The following is a 22,652-nucleotide window of genomic DNA, read 5'->3' on the forward strand; positions in this document are numbered from 1 at the left end:
GCCTGGGCCAGGGCTTAGCAGGGGCCAAACCCTTCACCTTGCGCGTCTCTCCTGTAGCCAGCCACCTGCACCAGCCCATAGGCCCTCTGGCCTGTTCGGTGTCTGTCCTCATCAGCCCCTGCCTGGTCCTCTACGCCAGGCTCTGACCTCTGCACAGACACTGGTCCTGATCTTAACTCCCCAAACAACCCCATTACCAATGACCACCTCACCCCAGCACCCAGTCCCCCTTTCTCTCTGACCTCAGAGCTGTTCACTGGAAAGGGCTGTGGGCTCGGACCCCCTCCTCCTCCCTCACTGGCAGAGTCACTTCTCCAAGGTTTGTTTCTTTAGAGCCCCACCCCTACCTCCCAACATAACAGCAGGCAAATCCAACAGTTAAACTTTTATATTTACAATATTCTCTTCATCTTTTGCCAGGTTTAAAAATGTGTACAGAGCCGCGAAGGGTTGGGGTGGGGACATGGGATTGTCAAGGAATTGTTCTGGGGACAGGGGCTGGGCATTGGAGTCCGTGGCTGAATCATGAGTCCCCCAGCCCCCCGCCCATGCCCCAGTTTGGGGGGCATCTGTCTACAGGGTTCAGGGCCCAGGTCCCTAGCATTTAGAGGGCAGGGCTGTTTGGAAAGGAGCTAGACCAGGCAGGGGAAGGGGTGGGAAAAGAACTAAGTTTCCATGGGTGGAGGTGGGGGCAGAAGGGACAGTCAGGAGGCAAAGTTCTGGGGAGCCAAGACCAGGGATTCTGGATTTGGGTGTCAGTGGAAGACAGCACTCCACTCCCCATTCAAATTTGGCACTAATGAACCCACAAAATGCCAGCAGACAAGGATTGGCTCCTTCTCGTCTGGTGTCCCTTGAAACCCTTCCCGACATTGTTCCTTTCCCCAGAGGCCCAAACCGTTTCTCTTTGGGCAGTCACCTTACACACATCCCTTCAAATCAAATTCTTTCCTGCTAGTGTCTGCCCCAGCGCCGTCCCCCACTGCCCCCTCCATCTGTTCCTCACTACAGCTGACCCCGTTCTCTCCCCCAACCTGTCCGGGAAAGCCTTTCTCCCCTGCTCTCCTCCCCTCCCCCCTCCACTGCTCCTTTCCTTCAGCCCTGGTGGCCCAGGGACGAGGGGGCAGGTCAAAGGAGGGGGTGGGCAGCTGAGGGGAGAAGCTGGTTTGAGACCAGGAAGGGATGGCTTCAGAGGGGGACAGTGAAGGGGGGAGGGAAAACAGGGGCAGAGAGGGAGGGATGAGACATGGTGAGAAGAGGGACGCAGGTGGGACCCCTTTAGCTGCCACCTCCCCCTCTCCTGTATCCTACCTGCCCTGGCCCAGGACTGAGGAATCCTTGGCACGTTTCGGGGGGTCTTCGCCCCTCAAACCCACCTCACCCATTTGGCACGGATGAGCGACGGTCTGAGGACGGAGGGAAGAAGGGCTGCCCTCAGACCGCGGTGAGGGCTGTGGTCAAACATGCACGGCCTCTGTGGGTGGCAGGTGGCAGGTGCCACGCAGCCCCCCACCCCCCGAACTCGAGGGGAAGGAAGGGCAGAGCTTAGGGTCTGCTCATCTCCTCAGGGTTTGTCCCTCCCCCTCGGCTTCTGTCACTTTGAAGTCCTTTCACACCGGCTGTGTGAGAAGTTAAGTGCTGGGCCTGAGGCCCTAAGATGCGGGGAAGTGCTGGAGAGAAAGGGGCCGTCTGCATGGGAAAACATACATCCACATGCAAGAACATGTTTCCACTCAGAAATGCATCCTGGACCCAGGGGAAGACAAGTTCCCAGGCAGCACAGGGATGCAGGATCTCCTCCCTTCCCCGCGGCAGGGAATGTGTGTCTGTCATCTGTGGAAGGCGAGGCCTGCCCGGGGAGACCGTGCTTCACCTCACTTGTGCCACGGGGGATACACATGCTTCGCCGGGGCGGGAGGGCTGGGGGCAGGGAAGGGGGGCTGTGATTTCCTCGCTACTTCCCAGGCACCACCCTGCATCGTCCGGTGGCCAAGGGTCGCTGTTTGTGAACACACCACTTCCAGGGTCTCCAGGGGGTGGGAGGAGGGAGGAGGTGGGAGAAGGCATGAGGGAACAGGATTCTGGGGCACAAATCCCCGCAGAAATTCTTTGAGGGAGCCAACATGTGTCCAGGGCGGCAAAAAAACCTCACCCTGCACATGGGAAAACACACCCCCTCGTGAGAAAGCACACCTCCACGTGGGAAAATACTTCCATGTCTCCACACATCGAAGACGGGTGTCCAGACGACGGAGGGGAAAAAACACCCCCCCAGTTGTTCAAAGGCCCAGGTCCGGAGAAGAGAACGGGCCACTCCGCGCCGGAGAAGCGCACACATCCCGGCGAGGAAACCCACGTCCACCTAAAGCTCCTCGACGTGTGACAGCTCCACACGACAAAAGCCTGTCGCCAAGTCCTCCTCCCTGCCTTCTGAGCGGGCCGGGAGGGCCGGGGAGGGGGGCCTCCCCGAGCTGCCCCCTATACCCGAGTGGTGGAGTGGGGATGGGGGAGTGTGTTGTTGTGGCTGGTAACGGTGGGGGGAGGCGGGGGGAAGGGCCCAAAGGGATGGAGGGAGGGGGGCGGCGGGGGAGGGGGTGGCCCCAGGCCGCTGGGCAGCAGGGTCAGGGCCCCGGGGGCCAAGAGACGCACATCGTCCGGCGCCCGGCGCAGGGCCAGGGTGTAGTCAGGCGGGCAGGTGGGGCGCAGGGCCTCCGCAGGGTCCGCCCCGACACCCCCACCCCGCTTCAGCTGCAGCGACACCAGCTCCTCCTCGGGTGGCAGCTCACGGCCGGCCGCAGGGAGCAGGGGGCCCGGGCCCCCACCGGGCACGCCAGAGCCTGAGCCGCCGGGGGGGCTGAGCCGCCTGCACCGCAGCTCTTGCCGCCGGTCCCGCTTGTAGTAGAGGGCGGCGAAGGCGAGGATGTTGAGGAAGAGGAGGGAGGCGCCCACGGCCACGGTGACGCTGAGCTCCGTGGAGTAGTCTCGGGAGTCCCCGGGGAAGCGGTCGTAGGCCCGGGGGCCCGACTCAGGCTCGGGCTCGGGCGGCAGGGTGGCCGGAGGCGGCGGGCGGCGAGTGCCTGGGGCACCAGGGGGCGGGCGCGGCGGCCAGCGCGTGGCGTAGGGAGGGAGGCGCGTGGTGGTGGTGAAGAGCTCCGTGTGCAGGTTGTGCAGGTGCGGCACGAGCTCCAGCCAGAAGGCCACCTTGTTGGCGCGGTAGTTGTCGCGCACGCGCGGCTTCAAGCCGATGTGCAGGTACTGCTTCTCCTTGCTGTTGAACTTGCTCCACACCACCTCCTCGAAGCGGTTGGGCTTGGTGTGGATGAACTTGGTGTCCTGTGGCACCGGCTGGTTGGGGTCGCTGTGGACACAGGGGGGCAGGGAAAGGAGGAGTAAGGGTGAGGCTCCCATGAAAGGCGGGGGTGGGGGCGTGCTATGGGAGGAATGGGGAGAGAGACGGACAGAGATGCAGAGAGCTGGGGAGACGGGAAGAGAGACACAGACGGATACAAAGAGACAGAGAAATTGCCAGAGACGGACGGACGGACAGACAAATAGGGATGAAGCCAGACTGCCAGAGACAGTCTGAGATGAGGACAGAGGGGCAGAGAGGGCAGAGACAGACCACCAGTGACAGAGGCAGAGTCTGAGACTGAATGAGATAGAGACATATGGAAACAGAGACACAAAAGGACATGAGAGACAGCCAGGGGGAAACTAGCGAGTACAGGGTAACCAGATCAAAGCAAACAGAGATATCAATGGATTTCAAGAGAGAGAGGCAGAGACAGCAATAGACAGACAGACACAAACCCTCACACACACTCAGATACACAGATGGGAGCACTCAGACAGAGGGCCGAGCTCTGGGAGAAGAAGGAGAGAGCTGGGTGGGCAAGGGAGGGAAGGAGAGACAGACACAGAGCCAAAGGCACCAAGTGAGCCCGCCCCCCCAGAAAAGACAGGGACCTCTCTGTCCAACTCTTCTGAATCTCCAACACACACAGAGGAGCTGTCCGGCAGGTGTCTGAGTCGAGAAGGCAAGAGTGCCTTGATGGAGGAATGATGGCCGTGTGAAGGAGAGGGAGAGAAGGGGCTGAGGATGGAGGGGGTGTGTGCCCTGACCTGCAGGGATGCCCAACCCAGCCCCTCTGGCCCTCACCCAGTCTTGGCGAAGTTGGTCCAGTAGGTCATGACCACGGCACTGAGCATGACATCATTCTTGGAGAAGTTGCAGGGGAAGAGGTCGGTGGCGCCCACCATGGGCACACCAAAGACGTAGGGTAGCTCGTCCCCGTGCGCTGCGTCTGCCCACTCGGGCCGGCCCTCAGCCTGGCAGTGGTGGTAGAAGGTGTAAAAGTAGACAGGGGACTGGTAGTCAGCGTGCAACTTGGCGGTGGCCACAGCCGGTGCCACCCACTGGTGGTCGGTAAAGAGCGCCAGCAGGGTCTTGCGCCGCATCTCGCCATTGTCCCTGTCGGCCCAGTCCGTGTACATAAACTTGATGGTCTCCCGCAGCACATCCTTGCCCTCTGGGTAGCCATACAGGTTGTCCACAAAGTTGGAGACGGTGAAGTCGAAGGCGCTGGCGGACACGCCGTCCTCGCTCTCTGCTGAGTCTTCCACGAACTTGAGGCCCTCTCCCTGGTTGACACCGATGAGCATGTCGTAGTTGAGGAATTCTCCCTGCTGCATGAGGATCTCAGGGTCATCGGGGACTACGTCACCGTCCACCACGGGCCCAAAGGCGATATGGTAGCTGGGGAGAAGGGGAGCAAAAAAACCTGTTCACCGGCCTGCTCTCCTGTTCACCGGCCTGCTCTCAGCTCACAGCCTGCTGAGTCCTCTGCTCAGAAGACCCCTCTCCCCTAGTTAAAACCTTCTGAGCCCTTCAGGGTACTTGGCCGCACGGGAAGTCCTCCCTCAAGCACTTCACGGAGCTTCGTGCACACTGGCTCTGTTTAGGCACCTCCGCTTAGGGAAGGCTTCTGGGAGAAGGCAGGGCCCCAGGAGGGGCTTGAAGCCCACCTCTCCTGGTTAAATGGCATGCCTGTGGCCTGCGGGCACCTCTCACCCTCAACCTCCTTGGAACCAGCAAGGAGAATGGAGGCCTGGACCTGGCCCTCTCCCACCCCCATACCGGGCGGGCTGCACGTCCTGGTCCACCAGCTCCCGAGAAGGCTTCCGGCGCAGACACTCCACGGCCTCGGCGCTGTCCTCCCGGTCACAGCCCACCTTGGCCGCCAGCAGCCGCGTGTACTTGAGCGGCTGGTAGTTGACAGACCAGCTAGAAATGGCAGTGCCACTCTGGGCGATGGCCTTCTGGAACAGCCCTGGTGGGACAGGCAGGCTTTAGGCTGGGCTGTATCAGCCTGATGGAGGAGAAGGGGGACCTGGTGGGGTCGGGGGTGTGGGAAAGGGGACAGGAGGGACAGGCTGAGGAGGTGGCTGGTACCTTCTGAACGGTGGGAGAGGATCAGAAGGTTGACACAGGAGGCCCCTGCCCCAGATCCGAAGATGGTGATGCGCTCGGGGTCGCCCCCAAAGTGGGCAATGTTCTCACTGAGCCAGCGCAGGGCCTGGATCTGGTCCAGGAGCCCATAGTTGCCTTTTGCAGCCTGGTCCCCAGTGCTGAGAAAACCTGGGGGTAGAGGAAGAAAGGGGGCTTCCTGGGGGTGTCACAGCACCCTTGCCCTCTTTCTGGGCAGCTCAGTCCAGCCCAGAAGCCATTCTGCTTCTGCTGGGTTTAGAGGAACCCTGCCGGCAGGCCCTCCTCCCAGACTCCAGCCCCTAGAGTTGGCTGCCCACCCTCACCGAGCACCCCAAGCCGGTAGTTGAGTGTGGCTACAATGACGTTGCCGTAGGCGGCCAGGACAGAGCCATCGAACATGTTCCCGGTGCCCTCCATGTAGGAGCCGCCATGCAGAAACAGCATCACCGGCTTCTTCCCGGAGTCCCGGATATCTGCGTGGGGAGGGGGCGGGTGGGTGGGCCGGGAGATGGGGGACAAGGACACAGTCAGACCAGAAGCAGCACCGCCCACCTCCCAGGCCTGCCGAGTTCCAGCCCGGAGCTCAGGGGACATGTCACTCCCATCCCTGGGGGGCAAGACCGGATTCCCCTCCCTCCCTCCCCAGCTAGCCCTGGCAGAAGATCCCTCCCCACCTCCTGCCGGTGTGCCCCACAGCACTTCTCCACATGCCTGGCAGACCTTCCAAGAAGCCTAGCAGAGGCAGGGGTGGGGGCTGGCCCTCCTCAGGGCATCTGCTGGACCCAGGGGAACCCCTCCCCACACACACACAGCAAATCTCCTTCCTGCTCCTAAGAAGAGCGAGCTCCCAAAGCTGCCACTAGAGCTAGAGATCCTGGGAGGGTCCTGGCGTTTCCTTCGACTCAGGCCTTGGGCCTCAGCTCCACATGGTAGCCTGGTCTGTGGGTGAGGGGGTGCCAGGCCCTAGGGTCCCTGGGGGCTTGGTCTCCTCCCCGCCCTAATTCCTTTCTAGGTCACCTCCCCAGTTACCATGGCAACCCCCAGCCTAATTACTGTGGCAGGAGGCTGCAGGGTGGGAAAGAGTCTGCTTAATGAAGCCAGGGTGCAGCTCTAGTCTCGGACCCCCCAAACTGGCCTAAGTCCTGAGTTCTGGACCCCTCTCTTGCCATGTCCCCAAAGGATCCCATGATCACTCCCATATGTAGAAGGCTCTTGAGGCACTACAGACCGGACTGAGGGGTAACTAATTCCGGAAGAGGGTGGGAGTCTGAGAGGGCTTGCCAGGGTCCCTGCCCCTGCAGCTCCTCCACGATGCAGCCACAGTGCCCGTGCTGGCACCACCCCTGGCCTCCAGGCCCTCCTCTTTCTTGACACCTGCAATCTCTGACCAGCCTGGGCACTCGGCAAATAAGATCCAGGCCTGGGCCTCCACAGCTGGTCCCCAGTGCCTCTGCCCGCCTCCCTCATCCCGCTGGAGACTTCCCTCCTGGCAGAAGGTCAACCAACAGGTCACTGAGACACTCCCCTCCACCCCCCCAGACAGCTTCCTGCCTCCTGTCTCTTAGGACCTTCTCTGACACCTCCTTCCACCTGACTTTGGCCAGGAGCTCCTAGGTGGGCAGTGCCCTCTCTGTGTCCTCCCCAAATCCTATTCTTCCCTTTGTTCCTGAACCTCCAGTGGTCTTCCAACAGTTCAGGCTGGTCTCCTTCCCTCCGAGGTCCTGTCCTAAATGTCCTCACTCCTCCCCGCTCCTGCCCACCCAGCACCTCCACTCCCAGCGAGGGGGGAGGGGGAGTCAGAAAGGGAAGGAGCAGGAAGGGGGGCTGGGGCGACAAGAATTCAAAACCAACAACAAAAAACAGGATCAAGAAAGAAGAAAGAAAGAAAAAACAACAACCAAAAAACAAGAAGCTCTCGGGGCAGATTCAACAAGAAAAGAAAAAAAAAACAAAAAAACAAGAAACCAAAAAGATCCATTTTTGGAAAAAAAGAAAAAAGTTCTTGGCACTTTTTCAAAATTTTGTGGTGAAACTTCAAGATATTGGGCCCTGTTTTCAAAAATGTCCAAATTCTTTAATTTGCTTCAAATGTGCGTTTTCTGCATCGGACAGGCTTTTTTTTGGAAACTGTAGCAGGTTTCTGCTGTTTCAATTGTGTCATCAATTTGCCAACTTAAATTTGTTTTTTTCAAATGTTATTTTTGCTCCAAATTAAAATTGTTTTTTCAAATGTTATATTTCACAAGTTTCAAAACAGTCCAAATGTCTGTCAAGCTAAACATTTTATCCAATTCTTTGGTGTTTTTTGGTTTTTGTTTTTTTTCTGACATTCCAATTTCTTTTTGCACTTTATTTTCGCCATGTTTAAGCTTTTCTTGCCGGTTTTCTAGTGGGTCCAACATTGTTCAAATTTCGTTTGAAGTTTTCATAATTCTTTTTTCCAATTATTACAAATTTTTCTTTTCTTTTCTTTTTCATTTTTAGTTGGGAAAACGACTGAGGGGCCTTGAGGGCTGTGAGGGCATTTAGTTAGGGGCAGGGCCGAGAACTTCCTCTCATCAGCAACCACATGCAGCAGCGGGATTTTTAAATCTACCTGTGTCTGGCGGATTGAGCGTCGCCTCGTCACGTTTTTTTGTGAGCAGACCTAAGACCGGGAACACAAAACAGAGAAAAAAGGACAATTTTGTGGGGAAAGATGGGGGTCGAAGGGAGGTGGTGGATGGGGAGGGGAGGAGAGAAAGCAGAAAAGGGGAGGGTGAGGGGCAGAAAAAATAAGCCAAAAAAAGCAAAATTTGTTTGCAAGAAAAAGAAACCAAGAAAAGAGAAAAACGTTTCTACAACCCAAATTTTGTTCCCCTCCCCGGAAAAAGTCATGCCCCAAAGAAAAGGCTGGTTTTGGGGGGGTGGGGTGCCTGAGTGGGCTGAGGCCTGTCTTAAGACATATTGATTTGGCTGGAAAGGATTTGGCTTGTCCAAGTGTTTGCTAATTGCTGGAAATGAACCGGTGTTAGAGGTGGGGTGGGGGGGGGGAGGGGAGGGGAAGCCAACCAGGGAGCCTGGGAGCCCAAGGCCAGCTGTGCCCCACCCGGGGCGGGGGGCGCCACCACTCACGCAGGCCCTCTTCAGGACCAGCCAAGCACCTGCCCGCTCCCCCAGGCTGTAGAGAGGAGGGGTCCCAGCAGAAAGGACTCTGCTTCCCTCTGGACCAATCTGGCGGGCAGAGGGTAGGATGGGGCTGGGGCAGCCCGTCCCCACAGCTCACAGCCCCTGGAAGCCGTCAGCTCTCCACTGGCCAGCGGGGGGGTGGTCAGCGAGGGATGCCTGCCCACATCCCAGCCTCTCACCAGCCAGCATTTCTCTTCCATCCGCACTCACAAGCCTGACTTCTCACCCCATCTCCCCAGTGTGGGGTGAAGCAGGGAAAGGGGTCATCAGGTCTTGCCCTCCACTCCACCTCTTCCCTCTGACCCCCCTCCCCAACCTCATCCCTTACCCAGGCCTGCTCTCCTCCCCCACAAATGGTAAACTCCCCACCAGGGGCGCCAGCCCCCCACCAACCCCTGCTCTAATGCCAAAAGCCCCCCTCCCCAATTGGGGGTTCAGTCCACAAATAGGGAATAGGAAACACAGTGCCCTGAGCCAGCCCGACATATAAGGTGCCAGGAGGTGCAGGGAGGCACAAAGTGTGCCCCCTGTCAAGGAAAGGCCCCAGACTGGGCTCAGAGTTTGGCTCTAGGCTTCTTTCAGATTGGGGGATTAGTCAAGGGAGAGCTGGAACCCAGAGGCCTGAGGGGTTCCCCCAGGCTGATCAATTTCTCCTCAGTGGCCTGGGGACCAGCATGCGGAGGGATGGGTCAGTAAGGCTGAGGCCAGCCTCTGCAAGGCTTCTCCCAGATGGTGGTGATGGCCCCAAGGGGACCCATTAGGATCAGGGCCTGTTCTTCTCTGACAGGATAGGGATGGGGATGGGGATGAAGTCAGCAGGGCATATGTGCGCGTGAGAATATTAAGTGTGCGGGTGTGTGAGTGTGTATGAGTGTGTGTGTGTGTGTGTGTGTGTGTGTGTGTCTGAGTCAACCTCTTCCTCCCAGAGCTAGTGTGAAGATTCAGTGAGATCACCTGAACGTGTCAAGCCCCAAGCAGGTCTGCAATAAGCGATGGTTAAAAATACAGAAGGTGTGGGCATGGGTGGGGTGGGGGCAGGGTGGGAAATTTGTGTGGAGGTGTTGGGGTGGACAGTCCATTAGTGGGAAGTGCTGGGTGAATGTTTCACATGAGGGGTGACGAGCCAATAGCCCACTGAGTGGGGCGTTGCAGGCGAGACAGCTTTCTACCTGAAGATGTGGGTGGAGAGTCCACGAGTGGAGAGCATTGAGATGGGTGGCCTATTGGAGGCACTGGGGTGAATGATTCACTGGTAGGAGGGCGCTGGGGTAGGTGGTCCATGAGAGGGCAAGGGAAGGTAGAGTGGACGGCTCTGAGGCAGAGGGTGTTGGAATATTGGGGAAGATGTGTGGAATGTATTGGGGTAAGTGGTCTATCAGAGTGCTTGGAATCTGAACAGGATTGGAGTAGAAACTTCTGTGCATTGTGTGTATGGGTGGCTAGGGGGCGTGGCTTATACGGGGAGGGGTAGTGATGGTGTTGAGGTGCATGAGGTGTTCTGTGATTGGCATGTCCTCTGGGTGCAGGGAGCGAGGTGTTGGAGTACTTGATGTGTGAGTAGGGTGTAGGGTTGCCACCTGTGCTGTCACAGCCTGAGGTATGATACTGATGACCTCTAGGCAGGAGTTGGGGTAAGTGATGTCTGAGAGGTGTTGAGAACGTAGGGGACTGTGGTGTGAGTAGCCTGTTGGAGCACATGATCCAGCTGCAGGGTTACTGGGGTAAAGGTCTGTGTATGGGTGTTACTAGGGTACATGATCTATACCCAGAGATACTGGGGAGCACAGGTCTAGATGGGTGACAGGGTACACAATTCCAGACAAGTGTTGGCGTCCATGCTGTGTGAAGGTGCTGGGAATTTTGATACGTGGGATTCTAGAGCACAAGGTCAGTGTGCCGGTCGGTTGGGTACATGACCTGAGTGTTGAGTATTTGAAATTCCTGGTCTTGTAGTGGGACTTGAGTTCATGATGTGCGGGTGTTGGGTGTGTAGGGTGTACAGTGGGGTTCCTGGGTACCAAGCCTATATGTAAAGTTGTTGGAAAATGGCCTGTGGCGGGTGTTATCAGAGTGGATGGTCTCTGTGTGTGTCGGGTGTTTTGGAGTGGTGACACGGGGAGTAGGAAGGATAACGTGGGGGCTCTTTGTGAGGATGGTCTGTCGGGGTGGCTGCAGGCCTGCTGATTACCCTCTGCCGTGGGCTGCTGGAAGGTACTGACTCTGGTTGGTCTCGATGTGCTGAAGGCTGGCTGGTGGGGAACTGCTGCTGGCGACTATGAGCAGTGCTGTAGTGAACTAGAGAGTTCATTGTCAAGAAGAGCCAGCTCAGAGCCCCGCGGAAGGCGTTCTGCTGGGGATGGGCGGGCTGTGCTGTGAGTGGAGGGGCCCTTGGCAAGGAGCTTCCCTGATCCTTCAGGAGTGTATAAGGGATCAGGGGACAGAGCATCCTGGGGAAGAGGCACTCAGCACAGGTGAGGGGCCCTGCATGTGACAGAAGGACGTCTGCCCATTCTGGCCTGGGGAGAAGGAGTCTTTGCTGTCCTTGAGGTGGAGGTGCAGCTCAAGTGGGTAGTGGCTGGGGACAAGCCCAGGCCTGGGCGCAGGAGATGCGGCAGAGCCGGAGTGGCTGCCTAGGCAGCTGATGATGGGTGCCTCCACCACCTGATCGCCCTCAGTGTCCCCTCTGTGTGTGCCTCTGTGGGCAGGGGGTGGGTAGGCCCAGCCTAGTGCCTGCTGCCCTCGCCATCGGCTCTCTGGGCGCACAAAGAGCTTCTGGGCTGACTGTGGGATTCGTTCCTGGGACTGCCTAGCAGGGACCCGTACCACCCTGGGAGGCCACGCAGAGCCCGCAGGGACGCACTGCCCCTCACGGCCCCGGCGAAGGCCCAGCTCCCGGCCCGGGGCGTGCCGGCGCCTGAGGGTATGCATGGACGTCTGTGGGCTGTGTCCACCGGGGGCCCGACCCGGTGCCCGCGCCCTTACCGTCCTCGGTGGGCACGTAGAGGTTGAGGTACAGGCAGTCCTCGCTCTGGTTCTGCACGTAGGTGGCGGCCGCCTCCAGGTTGTCGGTGAACCACACGGGTAGCATGATGGCGGGCAGCGCCGCGTGCAGGTTCTGCGGGCAGGCGGGCGGCAGGGTGGTGGCGTTGCGCACGCCGGGCCACGAGGCGGGCGCCCGGGGGGGCGTGGCGTAGGGCACGCCCAGGAACTGCACGACCGGGCCCGGGCCCAGGGCCCAGGATCTCGTCGTAGGCCGTGTTCACCACTGGGAAGCGCTCCTCCCCGAGGCTGCCGAGACCCAGGCCCGGGCCGCCCGGGGCGCCGCCGCTGGGACCCCCTCCCCCGCGCTGAGCCCCCGCCAGCCCCACCAGACACAGCGCCAGGAGCCACATGCTGATCGGGGACCCCCCCCCTCGGAGAGAGAGAGAAGGGGGGGGAGAGGGAGGGAGGCCCCCCTCACCCCAGGAGGGAGGAGGGGGTGGGGGAAAGGGAGGGAGGAGGGGGGTGGGGAGGGACCTGGGTTAGACGGGACAGAGAAGGGGTCTGTTCCTCTCCATGGAGGGGGCGAGGGGTGGGGAAGGGGAAGGAAGTGGGAGAAGGTGAAGGCAGGCCCGACCTGCGGGGAGGAGGGACAGACAGACAAATACAGAGAAGAGGTGCAAGAAGGGAAGGGAAGTTGGACGGGGCAGACAGACAAGAATGGGGAAACAGAAGAGACAGGTGGTTAGTGGCTCGGAATTCAGACCAAGTCGCCCCCCTCCTTCCATCCTCAGGCCCCTTGGCACCTCCCCCCCCCCCACCCCAGCCACCCCTCCCCTCAGCAGGGACCCAGATAGAAAAGTCTGAGGCCGGGGTGAGGTCCAGATGTGTTAAATGTCTAGGACCGCCAGAGGGGAAGGAGGGTCAGCTCCCCAGACCCAGTACAGTACTTCCCCTTCCAGCTGTTTATCCCTCCCAGGCAGGTTCTCCTCAGGGACTCAGGAGTCCCAGTTCCCACCTCCCTGGAAGGGATGAGATAGACAAGGAAGAGAAAATAAAAATACCAAGTCATTAATTAGCAGGAAGTGGTGGGTTTGTTTATACGTGTTAATCACTCCTGAGCTGTAATTTCATGGCACTGAACTCCCACCCCAGGCCAGACTTGGGTCTTTCTTGGGACTGCACAAGCCCAGCACCTTACCCTCCCTTCAACATCTCATTCTAGCAGGATTTGTGTAGTGGGGGAGACCCCTGCACCCCAGGCCCTCTCCATTTCTCCCCTCAGAAGTTAAGGTGCCTTGAGGCAGGGGCTAGACAGGGAGGGGATGCTGGAGGGGCAAATCCAGGGACAGGTGCCTGATTCTGCAGCCGGTTGCCGGGCGACAGGATGCTGCCCCGCAATGCTACCTCGGCAACAGGCTGCAGCTTTAACCCTGGGGGGGGGGGGGGCGTCTAGAAGAAGAGGGGAAGGGGCTGGGTTGGTTATGGGGTCCATTCAGGGCATGAGGAGGAGAGCAGAGGCATGAGTCAGAATGCTAGAGTTTCCCCCAGCCTTTGCATAGAGGGAGAAGTATATATGTTGAGGGGAGCTGGAGACTAGGGGCCTAGAGAACCCTAAAAGAGCTGCCTCTTGCCCCTTGTTGGCCAGTCAGAACCTAGCCCTAGTGACCAGGCCTCTGGCTAGGGAGAAGGGGTGCTGAGGTGGCTTTAGGGGGAATCAGAATTAAGGTCATACATGAGAAAGACTAAGGAAAGGTAGGGCTAACCTGGGTCCACAGAGGTCAGGAGCAATAAAGTCCTCTCTGACAAATAAATATAAGCACATTTTACCTCTTCTCTTCTTGCAAAGTTGTTAAAAGGGGAAAAGGGCTTAGGTGAAATTCAGGCAGAATAAACTCACCAGAATGAAGAGCTCACTATTTGTGATGTTGAGAAAGATGCAGTTTGCTCCCAATGCTTTCTTGAACTCTTTATGGACGTTTTCATTGGAGCAGCTGCAGAGAAAGAGAACCGTGCTCAGAGGGCAGAGTGTAGAGTACAGTTGAAGGGGAGAGAGAGAGGGACTGAGAAAAATAAGGACTGCAGTAAAAGAACAGGGATGAGGAAACAGAGGAACTGGGAGCAAAAGGGACTCTAGAGGGCCTAAGGAACACAGAACACTGAAACTGGGAGCGGAGGCTGGGACAAACAAGGGCAGAGATGAGGACCGTAAAGAGGGCCCCCCACTCCCGACATCCCAAACACTCACGCCTCTCTCAGATCCTCAGGCACAGCCATGGTAACCTTGAAGAAGCTGCCTTTGGTTGCAAGGGGATTGGGATTAACTGGCCGAAGCCGTTCCAGGGTGACAATCTCATTGTAAGTGGCATCACAGGCAGCATATTCAATGACATAGAACTGGCAGAAGGAAAGAAAGGAGAAGCTGTGGATGACCTGAGTTTCTATCTCCCACCTTTCTCTGACTAAAATATGTGTTTCAGCAGTTCTCCAAAGGCCTTGACAATCACTCACATCTCCCTTCATCATCCGCACCCGGGCCAGCCACCAGCCACAAGGTTCTTGCTCATTGGCTCGAGAATAAACCTGAAGAGAAGTTGAAAATAAAAGAGATATTGAGGACCATCCAAAAACATCAAGAATGGAATGAGCATTAAGACACTTGGGAGGCATCCTAAACTAAGATAAAGGAATCTAGAGGAAGGAGCTGCTAATTAAAATCAGAGAACACTGGATTTTAGATGCTGTTATCATAAATGGAAGAAAAGTGAATCTCCTGAAAACAGGAAGCTCCCTGAGAGCTTGACTGATCACAGCAATGATGGACAGAAAACTGCTGCATTTCACTCTTCCACAGGCTGCCTAGCTGGATGGAGGAAGGAGCGTGAACCAACCAGTGAGGAGCCTAGGGTACTGGTATCAGGGTAAGGGAGATGCAGAATCCTGGGAAAAGGGACATTTAGAAAAGGTGGACTCCAACGACCTTACCTCCACTTCATCCCCTTCTGTGATCTCCTTATTATAGTCAGCTGGAGGTGGTAGCCGGACATCCCCGAAAGGAATTTGTCTCTCACTCTGCCAGCTGCAAGGGAAAACAGTGATATGAAAGCTATTCAGGCTAGTGTGGTTGCCCGTTTCTTCAGGAAGAGGTTACTTACTCCACTGGGCATTTTCCACCTTCCCTGGTGATTAGACGCTAAACTCCAGGCCCTGCTCCATAGTGGTGCCTTCCATCTCTTGCTAGAATCTAAATATGGAGTCAAATGACCCCCACTCTCACCATTTCCTCTCCTGGGATCCATATAAGTTGCCCACCCAAACCCTTGGCTCTCCCCCACCTATTATACATGCCTCATGGGACTCAGCCGCCCCCTCTTCTCCACTCTCCTTCTAGGACCTAGTATGCTGGATTCTCTATTCCCAAGGTCTTACTTGTTTTCAAAGAAGATGGTGACAGAGTCTTCATGGACATCCTTCACAAAGCCCTAGAATGGATTTTAGAACAAAGTAAAAAAAAAAAAAAAAAAAAAATGACAATCAACCACCACCTCAGCCATCAAGGGAACAGACAGTTTTAGAGGGCCTTAAACTAGAGTTTTTTTGTTTGCTTTTCTTTTTTTTTTTCTTTCTTTTTGCCCGCACCTTGTGGCTTGCGGGATCTCAGTTCCCCAACCAGGGACTGAACCCGGGGCCACAGCAGTGAAAGCCAAGAGTCCTAACCACTGGGCCACCAGAAAACTCCCTTTTTTTTTTTCTTTTTTTAAACTAGAGTTTTAGATGGGGACACAAGCAATCTAAAAACAGGGCTAGAAAAAGCTGTATTGGTGAAGGAATACGAATGTTGAGGTAGCAAGAAATGTTGCAAAATCCGGAAATAAGATGAGACAGAAATTAAGTAGAAGGGAGAAACATCACCTGCATCAGAACAGCCGGGAAACTAGTGGTCTCCTACGGCTCCCACAGAGGCCTCCCTATCTGTCTGCCTCACGCAGTGCTGAGCAGCTTGCCAGAGTTCAATTAAAATACCAACAACATTCAGCAAAGCTAAGAATATCCCATGAGACAGTGTGAGGTTGTCCTGGAACACCTAGAGGACATCAGGCTCTGCCAAGAGAGGAAGGGTCTAGCTCCTAATACAGCAAGAGGCCTGAGCGAACTTGGTGCCTTGATGCCTGGGTCGTAAGAAAATAATCAGAACACTGGAGAAATTCAAAACAAACACAACTTACTAAAGGAAAAATTAGGATTTAAAAGATGTGAGGGAATTCCCTGATGGTCCAGTGGTTAGGACTTTCACTGCCGTGGGCCAGGGTTCAACCCCTGGTCAGGAACTACGATCCTGCAATCCTGTAAGCTGAGCGGTGCGGCCCATTAAATAAATAAAAGATGTGAGATTTCTAAATGCTAGGACACTGCTAAGAATTTGAAAAGAGTAATAAAATTTGTAGAAGACCCCAAACTTGAGATGATGACAAGGGAGAGGAACAGGGATGACTGAATAGCTGGAATCGCTGGTCTACCTCCTATTTTCTCTCTCTCTCTTTTTTTGGCCAAGGCAGTGAAAGCTCTGAGCCCTAACCACTGGACTGCCAGGGAATTCCCCACCTCCTATTTTCTGTCTTCACTGAGGAAGCCAAAGCTATGCGTTCAACCCTGTGCTCCCAATTTTCCTACCTTCTCTCCTGTTTTTCACATTATCAAAATTAGCAATCCCTAATTTTGAGTAAGTCCAATTTTTCAACTTGTTCTTTTGTATCTGAGCTTTTGGTTTTATATCTAAGAAATCTTTACCTAACGTCCTTGTCTAGAGTTTTATAGTTTTTATTTTACATTTAGGTCAATGATCCATTTTGAGTTAAATTTTGTATATGGTGCCAGATACAATCAAACTTCATTTTTAACCTATGAATATGCACTTCTTTGAGCACAATGTGTTGAAAGACTATCCTTTCTCTACTGAATTGCCTTTTCGCTTCTGTCAAAAATCAGAAAATGCAAACTAATGTATAATGACAAAAGGCATTGGTGGTTGGTGGAAGACTTTTGGGATTGATAGAAATTGTGGCGATGGTTTGTTTTATATATCTGTCAAAACTTAACAAATTGTATGCTTTAAATAGGTGTACTTCATTGTACGTCAATTATGCCTCATTAGATTTTTTTAAAAATTAGGGGTTTCAAAAAGCTAATATATGAAGAACAATTCCTGAGCTTTGCAGGTAGGAACAAAATATGAGCTTAGGAGAGAAAACACCAAAAATGTACACTTGTGTCACTCCCACCTCAGAGAACTGATCAATCATAAACACTTAATACACTGTTTTTTCCTTAAATCTAAACCTAAAATTTCACTCTTGATACCAGTCATCTTTCTCTTCTTTCGGGAAAGGACCTTGTTATGGAGTCTTACTACTTAGAGCCTTACTTCTGCCCACAGCATTAGTACTCCTGGTTACTGCCTAGCCTCTTACTTACCCATGCTTTAGCCTTCTCTGCCATTCCCTTCTTCTGTAATATTTTTTCCACTCTTCATTCAGCTCCATCAATACCCATTCCTACTCTTCTCCACTCACATCTTCTATTTGCCCGAATCCCTCTCTTCCCTTTTGGGTTCTTCTCTTAGCTCCTTTTTTTTTTTTTTCTTTTTCTTCTTTTTTCCTTAGCTCCTTTTTAAGTGTCCTCCTCTTTTCTTCCTTTATAAGGATTTCTCTAAACATTTCATCTAGCCTCTACAGCTGACTTTATCCAATTCTTTATCCAAAATGTCTATCTCTAAGCTTTAGAAACAGTTTATCAAGAGAGAGTTAGCTATTTTCAAAACATTTCAGGGATGAGATAAAACATAGTGGAAGAGAATCACTTGCCTGCCTCTTTTGTAAAGAGCTCCCCACTCCTAGATACACTCATTCACAAAGGATATGTCTAAAGCTCTAATCCAATTCTCCTCCAACATGTCAGGGTTGGCCCTCAGGCAGAGGTAGCAACATTACCCTGGTTTTTCAAGCTACCATGATCCCAAGGCAGAAATGCAAAGCTCAGAATGGAGTTTTCCCTCACATAACTCAGCAGTTCAACTAAACGTCACTCATTCTTATACTTCTAGGGTCTTTTTCCTTCAAAGATTCTCCAAAACAAGCTTTCTCCTCAACTTCACATTCCAAGTCAGTCTCTGCTCCTTAATTCCACCCACATGACCCCAGTATTTTTCCTCCAAAAATACCAGTGGTATAAAGTGAGCTCCTAGTTCTGCTCAGTCCATGCTCATTGAGAAGATAAGCAGAGGAGGGCAAGAGCAGTGGAGTGAATCTCTAGAAGGCTACCTAGATCCAAAGGATAATAACTCAATTCAATTCAATGGCCAGGGCTTATGGAGCTTTGGCTTATAGAGCCTAGGACTGGACAGAGGAAGTGAGAGTCCTAGGTTCCTAAGTACTTCACTTTCCTCAAATTATAAGATACAAAATTAGGTCCCACCTTCAACCTATCTTCTAGTCCTGGGTTCTCAAAATAAAGGAGGGAGTTCTAGAAGAAAATCAGGAAGGGTCTGGATAAAAATCACGTGTTGAAGGTGAGGATGCCATATTCCTTAACAAAGAAATTGGAATTGGGATAGCCAGGTAAGGTCTGGAAAGTTGGATGACTGTGCCCTGGAAGGTGAACAGATATTTCATTTGGGAGAGCACCGCTTAGAGAACAAAACACATTAAGTTCTGACAGAAAAGGAAGAGCTGATGGGATAGCTAAAAGATAACTTAGATCCCAGATCTGACATTTGCAGTTCTATCCTGGAAGAAGATCAACAACACTAGGACCCAATTCTGAGAGGGATGAAAAGAACCTTCCCAAATTTATAGTTCTAGAAGCAATGTAAACACTCCTTGAACCACACTGAAGTTTGCTGAGTCATGAATATTAAATCAGCAGCAAGGACAGATTGGGCAAGTATCTATATGGCACTCAACGTTGAAGAAAGATTAGTCTGAATTTAAGGATTTACTGTTGTTTTCAACTGAGGCATGGGGCAGAAAATGCTAAAGTGGCCAGGACACAAAATCCACATTACCTGGCTTCCAGCTCAAGTCCAAACTCTATTCTCTGATTCAAAGCATCCTAGCCCCAATTCACTCAATCAAGTCTATCACTGCCATAGCCCACAGGAGAAAAGAGAACGATTCAGAGACACATTTTCTGTTGGACACTTATATGTGGGAAGGGAAACATGTCCCTTCCCAGCAGTCTCACACAGTTAATTTGAACTGGATACCAATCTTTCCCAGCTGTGTCTGACTCCCATGCTTCCTAGAACAAAAGCAAACATCATATCTTGATCTCAGGCTCAGTTTAAGAATCACTTTTCTTAGGGATGGGAAGGACCCAGATGAAGGACAAGATACTGTGGGAAATGAGGCTAAAATCTTATGAGGAAGGGTACTTCAATAAAGGTAATGCAAGTTTGGGGGAAAAGGATATAAGAGACAAATGCACTCTATCAGAATCAGAAAGGAATTAAGAAACTTTGCCAAAGAAAACAGAAATGCTATGGAGGCAGGCTAGAAGAAAAAGTCCCATGAGTTAGGAAAGTATGCAGAAAAAAAATGACAGAAAGAATCAGCTGGGAGCTTCCTTCTTCCATCTTAGCTGGCTAATGGAATAGGTAGTTTCTGGGTATTACACAGAAATATTAGGATAAAAAGCTAAAGACTTATATTGAGAGGTTAAGTTAAGATAGATGTGGGTACCCACAGGCACTGAAGAATATAAAGAAATCTGGTGAGGGAAGTAAAGCAGAAATGAATAGGCATTTAGAATGGGTCAAAAATGACTACACTGAGCTTACCAGTCGAAGTTGGGGCAGAAACCTACTCCAAGGGCAAATATGAGACCCTTTCCAGTTATAGCAAGATATGACTTCACAGGGAAGGAGTTCAAGAAAGTCATTTCCAAGGGCACGAAGGTGGAGAGGTCTATTATGGGAGGAAAGGCTTGAGGGGAAGTGAAGGAAAGGGGGTTCTTCTCCTCACAAGTAATGTTATGATAAGATAACTCTGCTCTTGCTCCTCAGGGTAAAATGAGAGAAGACAGGAATCAGGAAAGTCTCTGAGACAATTCCAGGCATAAAGTCCAAAGAGGTTCAAAATAACAACAGTCACATAAAGAAAAATTCCTGAGAGGCAAGAGGGGTCTCCCTCTGGCTTAATCTAAATGGGAAAAAAATGTCCTAAAAAATAAGATTCAGAACAGATTTAAAAGGTGGTAATAAAAGGAGTTCTAAAAAACCCAATCCTGGGCAACGGGGGAGCTGAAGTAAACAAGGATCTTTTAAAGATAGTCTCCTTCTCCTTTAAAAAAAGGCTAGTGGATTCCCAAACTGGGCGAGTTGGCCAAAAGTCTTCTAGAAGTGGAAATCCTTAAGAAGAAGATTAACAGATGGAATCCTTGTGAGATCCCCTTTTAGAGATCAGGGATATGAAGCTTACACTCCTCAAGATGAAGAAACTGTATGAATGATCTAAATGTATGAGGTCAAAGTGAGGTGACAAATACAAAACCATCCCTGGGTAAAACAGTAGACCAGCTAGTCTTGGAATAAAGGGGTGGGGTGAGAGACTTGAGAAAAGGTGCCACCTTATGGCTATGAGGCAACTAGACGGCTACAGCCCAGAGTTCCTGAGGTCAGAGATACTAAATGTCATAAACAGAGTCTGACCGTTTCTCCTTGGGGTGGGAACAGAAATATAAGATGAAAGTGGGGTGAGTCTTCCAGAGCCAGTAAGCAGAGGCCTCTCCGAGGAAGATGAAAAGATCTAATATGGGACGGCCTTCCCAAGGGGGTAATAGTGGAGAATAAAGAGAATTCTCCATGTGCTTGGACTGTGGGGAAGACGTGATTCAGATCCAAGGCAGATCTTCTACCAGAGACAGGAAAAGTCAACGAGACGCTGGGTAAATGGGGTCTCTTCTGGGGGGTTGGGAGGGGAGCTGAACCAAGTACAATAATGCCCTGATGCTCAATCCCGGAGATGCGGGTAAAAGCAGGTGTAATAGAGGGGTCAAAACTAAGAGGAAGGGGTTAACTTCTAGAGGTCTCCCCCCAGGACGGACGCGGGTGGGAGCATGGGTCTAAGGTTCTAAGGGTCAGGGCTTAGCTCCAGAATGTCGATCCCGCCCCACTCTTCCCTGCTCTGGCTGGAGGGAGGGGGCTGAAGACCGCGTCCCCGGCCAGCGCGCCGCCTCACCTTGTAGAAGGCCCCGTTGGAGCCGCGCACCTCGACCGGCAGTCCCGGCTCCACATCCCCCCCAGAGGCCAGGCCGCCCATGGCGCCGCCACCGCCTCCGACTCCCCCGGCGGCGGCTGCAGCAGCGCTCTGAGTACGGGCCGGGCCAGGTCCCCGGCGTCTCCCCGGAGGAGGAGCCGGAGGGGGAGCCGCGGGGGGCGGGAGCCGGGCTGGCCCCACGGCGGCCCTGCCACAGCCAACGAGCAGGGGGCCGGGGCCGGGCCGCTCCCCGTCCGCCGCCGCCGCCTTGGTCTCCGCCACCGTGAGGGAAACGGCCGCCGCCGCCGCCGCCGCCGCCTTCGTCACCTCAGCTTCCGCCCGCCGCTGCCCCCGCTGCTGCCTCAGTCCCGGGACCCGCTGCTGCCGCTGCCGCTCCACGGCCTTCACCTGCCCCTGCCGCCGCCGCCTACTGCGCAGGCGCACCGGGCACCCGCCCGCCGCGCGCGGGCCCCGAAGGCCAAGGCGCAGGCGTCAAGGCTGGCGACCCAGCTCGCGCTGGCCAGCGCATCAGGGCTTCCACACTCCTCTTCACTCTCTCACGCCCCCTCCTGGTCGCTTACTTGCGCTTGCGCAGAACCCGACTGGTTCTCTTTCCTGGCCACCCCACCTCTCCACGGCCCCTGTCTCTTCCTTTTCCCGCCCCACAACACTGAGAGCTAACCAATCATGGGGAGGGAGGGACAGAGCTCACTCAATCGGATTGGACTTCTGATGCTCCTGGTCAGACCACACCCACTTCACCACGGTGCGCTCCAGCAGGCGTGTACAAATTAGGGATGGGCATGCGCCTGAATGATTGCTTGGTCACTTTCCCCACCTTTGTGTTTCTTGGTGCGCACGCTCCGAAGGAAAAAAAAAAAAAAAGTTGTCGAAAGGCAAAAAAAAAAAAAAAAAAAAAAGGGGGGGCCTGGTGCGCATGCGCTGGGCTTTACAGTCCACAAGGCGGACTGGACTCTCTTGAGCCTCTGTATCTCTGCACAATGCGGTTTAAGAGTCACGTTCTTGCCTTGAGAAGATTCTGGTCATGCATACAAAGAAAGGTTAAAGAAAGATTTCAAGGCAGTACCGAAAGGCAAATGCAACTTAGCACAAGATTTGATATCTAAATGCGGAGAAAATCCAAAAGAGGAAAAATTGTTACGGAGAAAGGATAGTAGAAGGGAAACTTAGGATTCGTAAACTAAGATAAGTAAGAAATTTCGATAGAAGTGAATAAAATAGCCAAGAAATTAGGATCATGTGTTGTGCAGTAATCATTTAGCAAATATTTATGTAGCCCTCACTGTGTTCCATCCACTGTGGTAGGTCGTAAGGATACAAAGACAAGATGTGGTCCCCAAAACAAGGATTTTATAATATATTGGGGAAGGAGCAGACAAACACATTTAAACAAGTAAGTGCATGGAGTTCATTTGAACATGGGATAAAGATAAGGACTAAGTTTTGAGGGAATCCCAAGGAGACGAACAATGGTCAGTTGTTCTTCAGAGTGATAGGGAAAGACTACTGCAGGGGAGGTGATGCAAATTGAGATTTGAGGGATAAATAGGCATTTGCTAGAGGAAAAGTGCAGTAAGAGTATTCTTGAGAGAACAAGAACTACAATGGTGCAGAGGAGCAGAAAGAACATGTCCTTTGGGGAACCACAACTAGTTCAAATAGCGTTTGGCTTGAAGTAGGGAAGCTAGACTGTGAAGGACTTGTAAATCAGGTTAAGGAAAATGGTCTTCACTTTATCCATACTG

The 22,652-nt window shown here is 53.4% G+C and overlaps 1 protein-coding gene across 2 annotated transcripts; it reads right to left on the bottom strand.

Moving 5' to 3' along the window:
* Positions 1–373: 373 nt before the first annotated feature.
* LOC103018329 (neuroligin-2) lies at positions 374–21,330 on the bottom strand. Of its 2 annotated transcripts, XM_057536478.1 has the most exons (13): positions 20,869–21,330; positions 15,065–15,117; positions 14,621–14,714; positions 14,147–14,218; positions 13,884–14,032; positions 13,536–13,629; positions 11,639–11,771; positions 8,085–8,135; positions 5,812–5,961; positions 5,453–5,638; positions 5,138–5,330; positions 4,160–4,756; positions 374–3,358 (listed from the first exon to the last, which is right to left on the bottom strand). In XM_057536478.1, exons 1-13 carry the CDS (start codon positions 20,947–20,949, stop codon positions 2,479–2,481), a joined length of 2,733 nt encoding a protein of 910 aa, XP_057392461.1. In that variant the 5' UTR covers positions 20,950–21,330; the 3' UTR covers positions 374–2,478. The 2 variants fall into 2 exon arrangements, with proteins under 2 accessions (XP_057392461.1, XP_057392462.1); XM_057536479.1 differs by lacking the exon at positions 8,085–8,135.
* Between the last annotated feature and the right edge of the window lie 1,322 nt (positions 21,331–22,652).

The sequence above is a fragment of the Balaenoptera acutorostrata genome, chromosome 20 (genome assembly GCF_949987535.1).
Source record: "Balaenoptera acutorostrata chromosome 20, mBalAcu1.1, whole genome shotgun sequence".
NCBI classification, from domain to species: Eukaryota; Metazoa; Chordata; class Mammalia; order Artiodactyla; family Balaenopteridae; genus Balaenoptera; species Balaenoptera acutorostrata.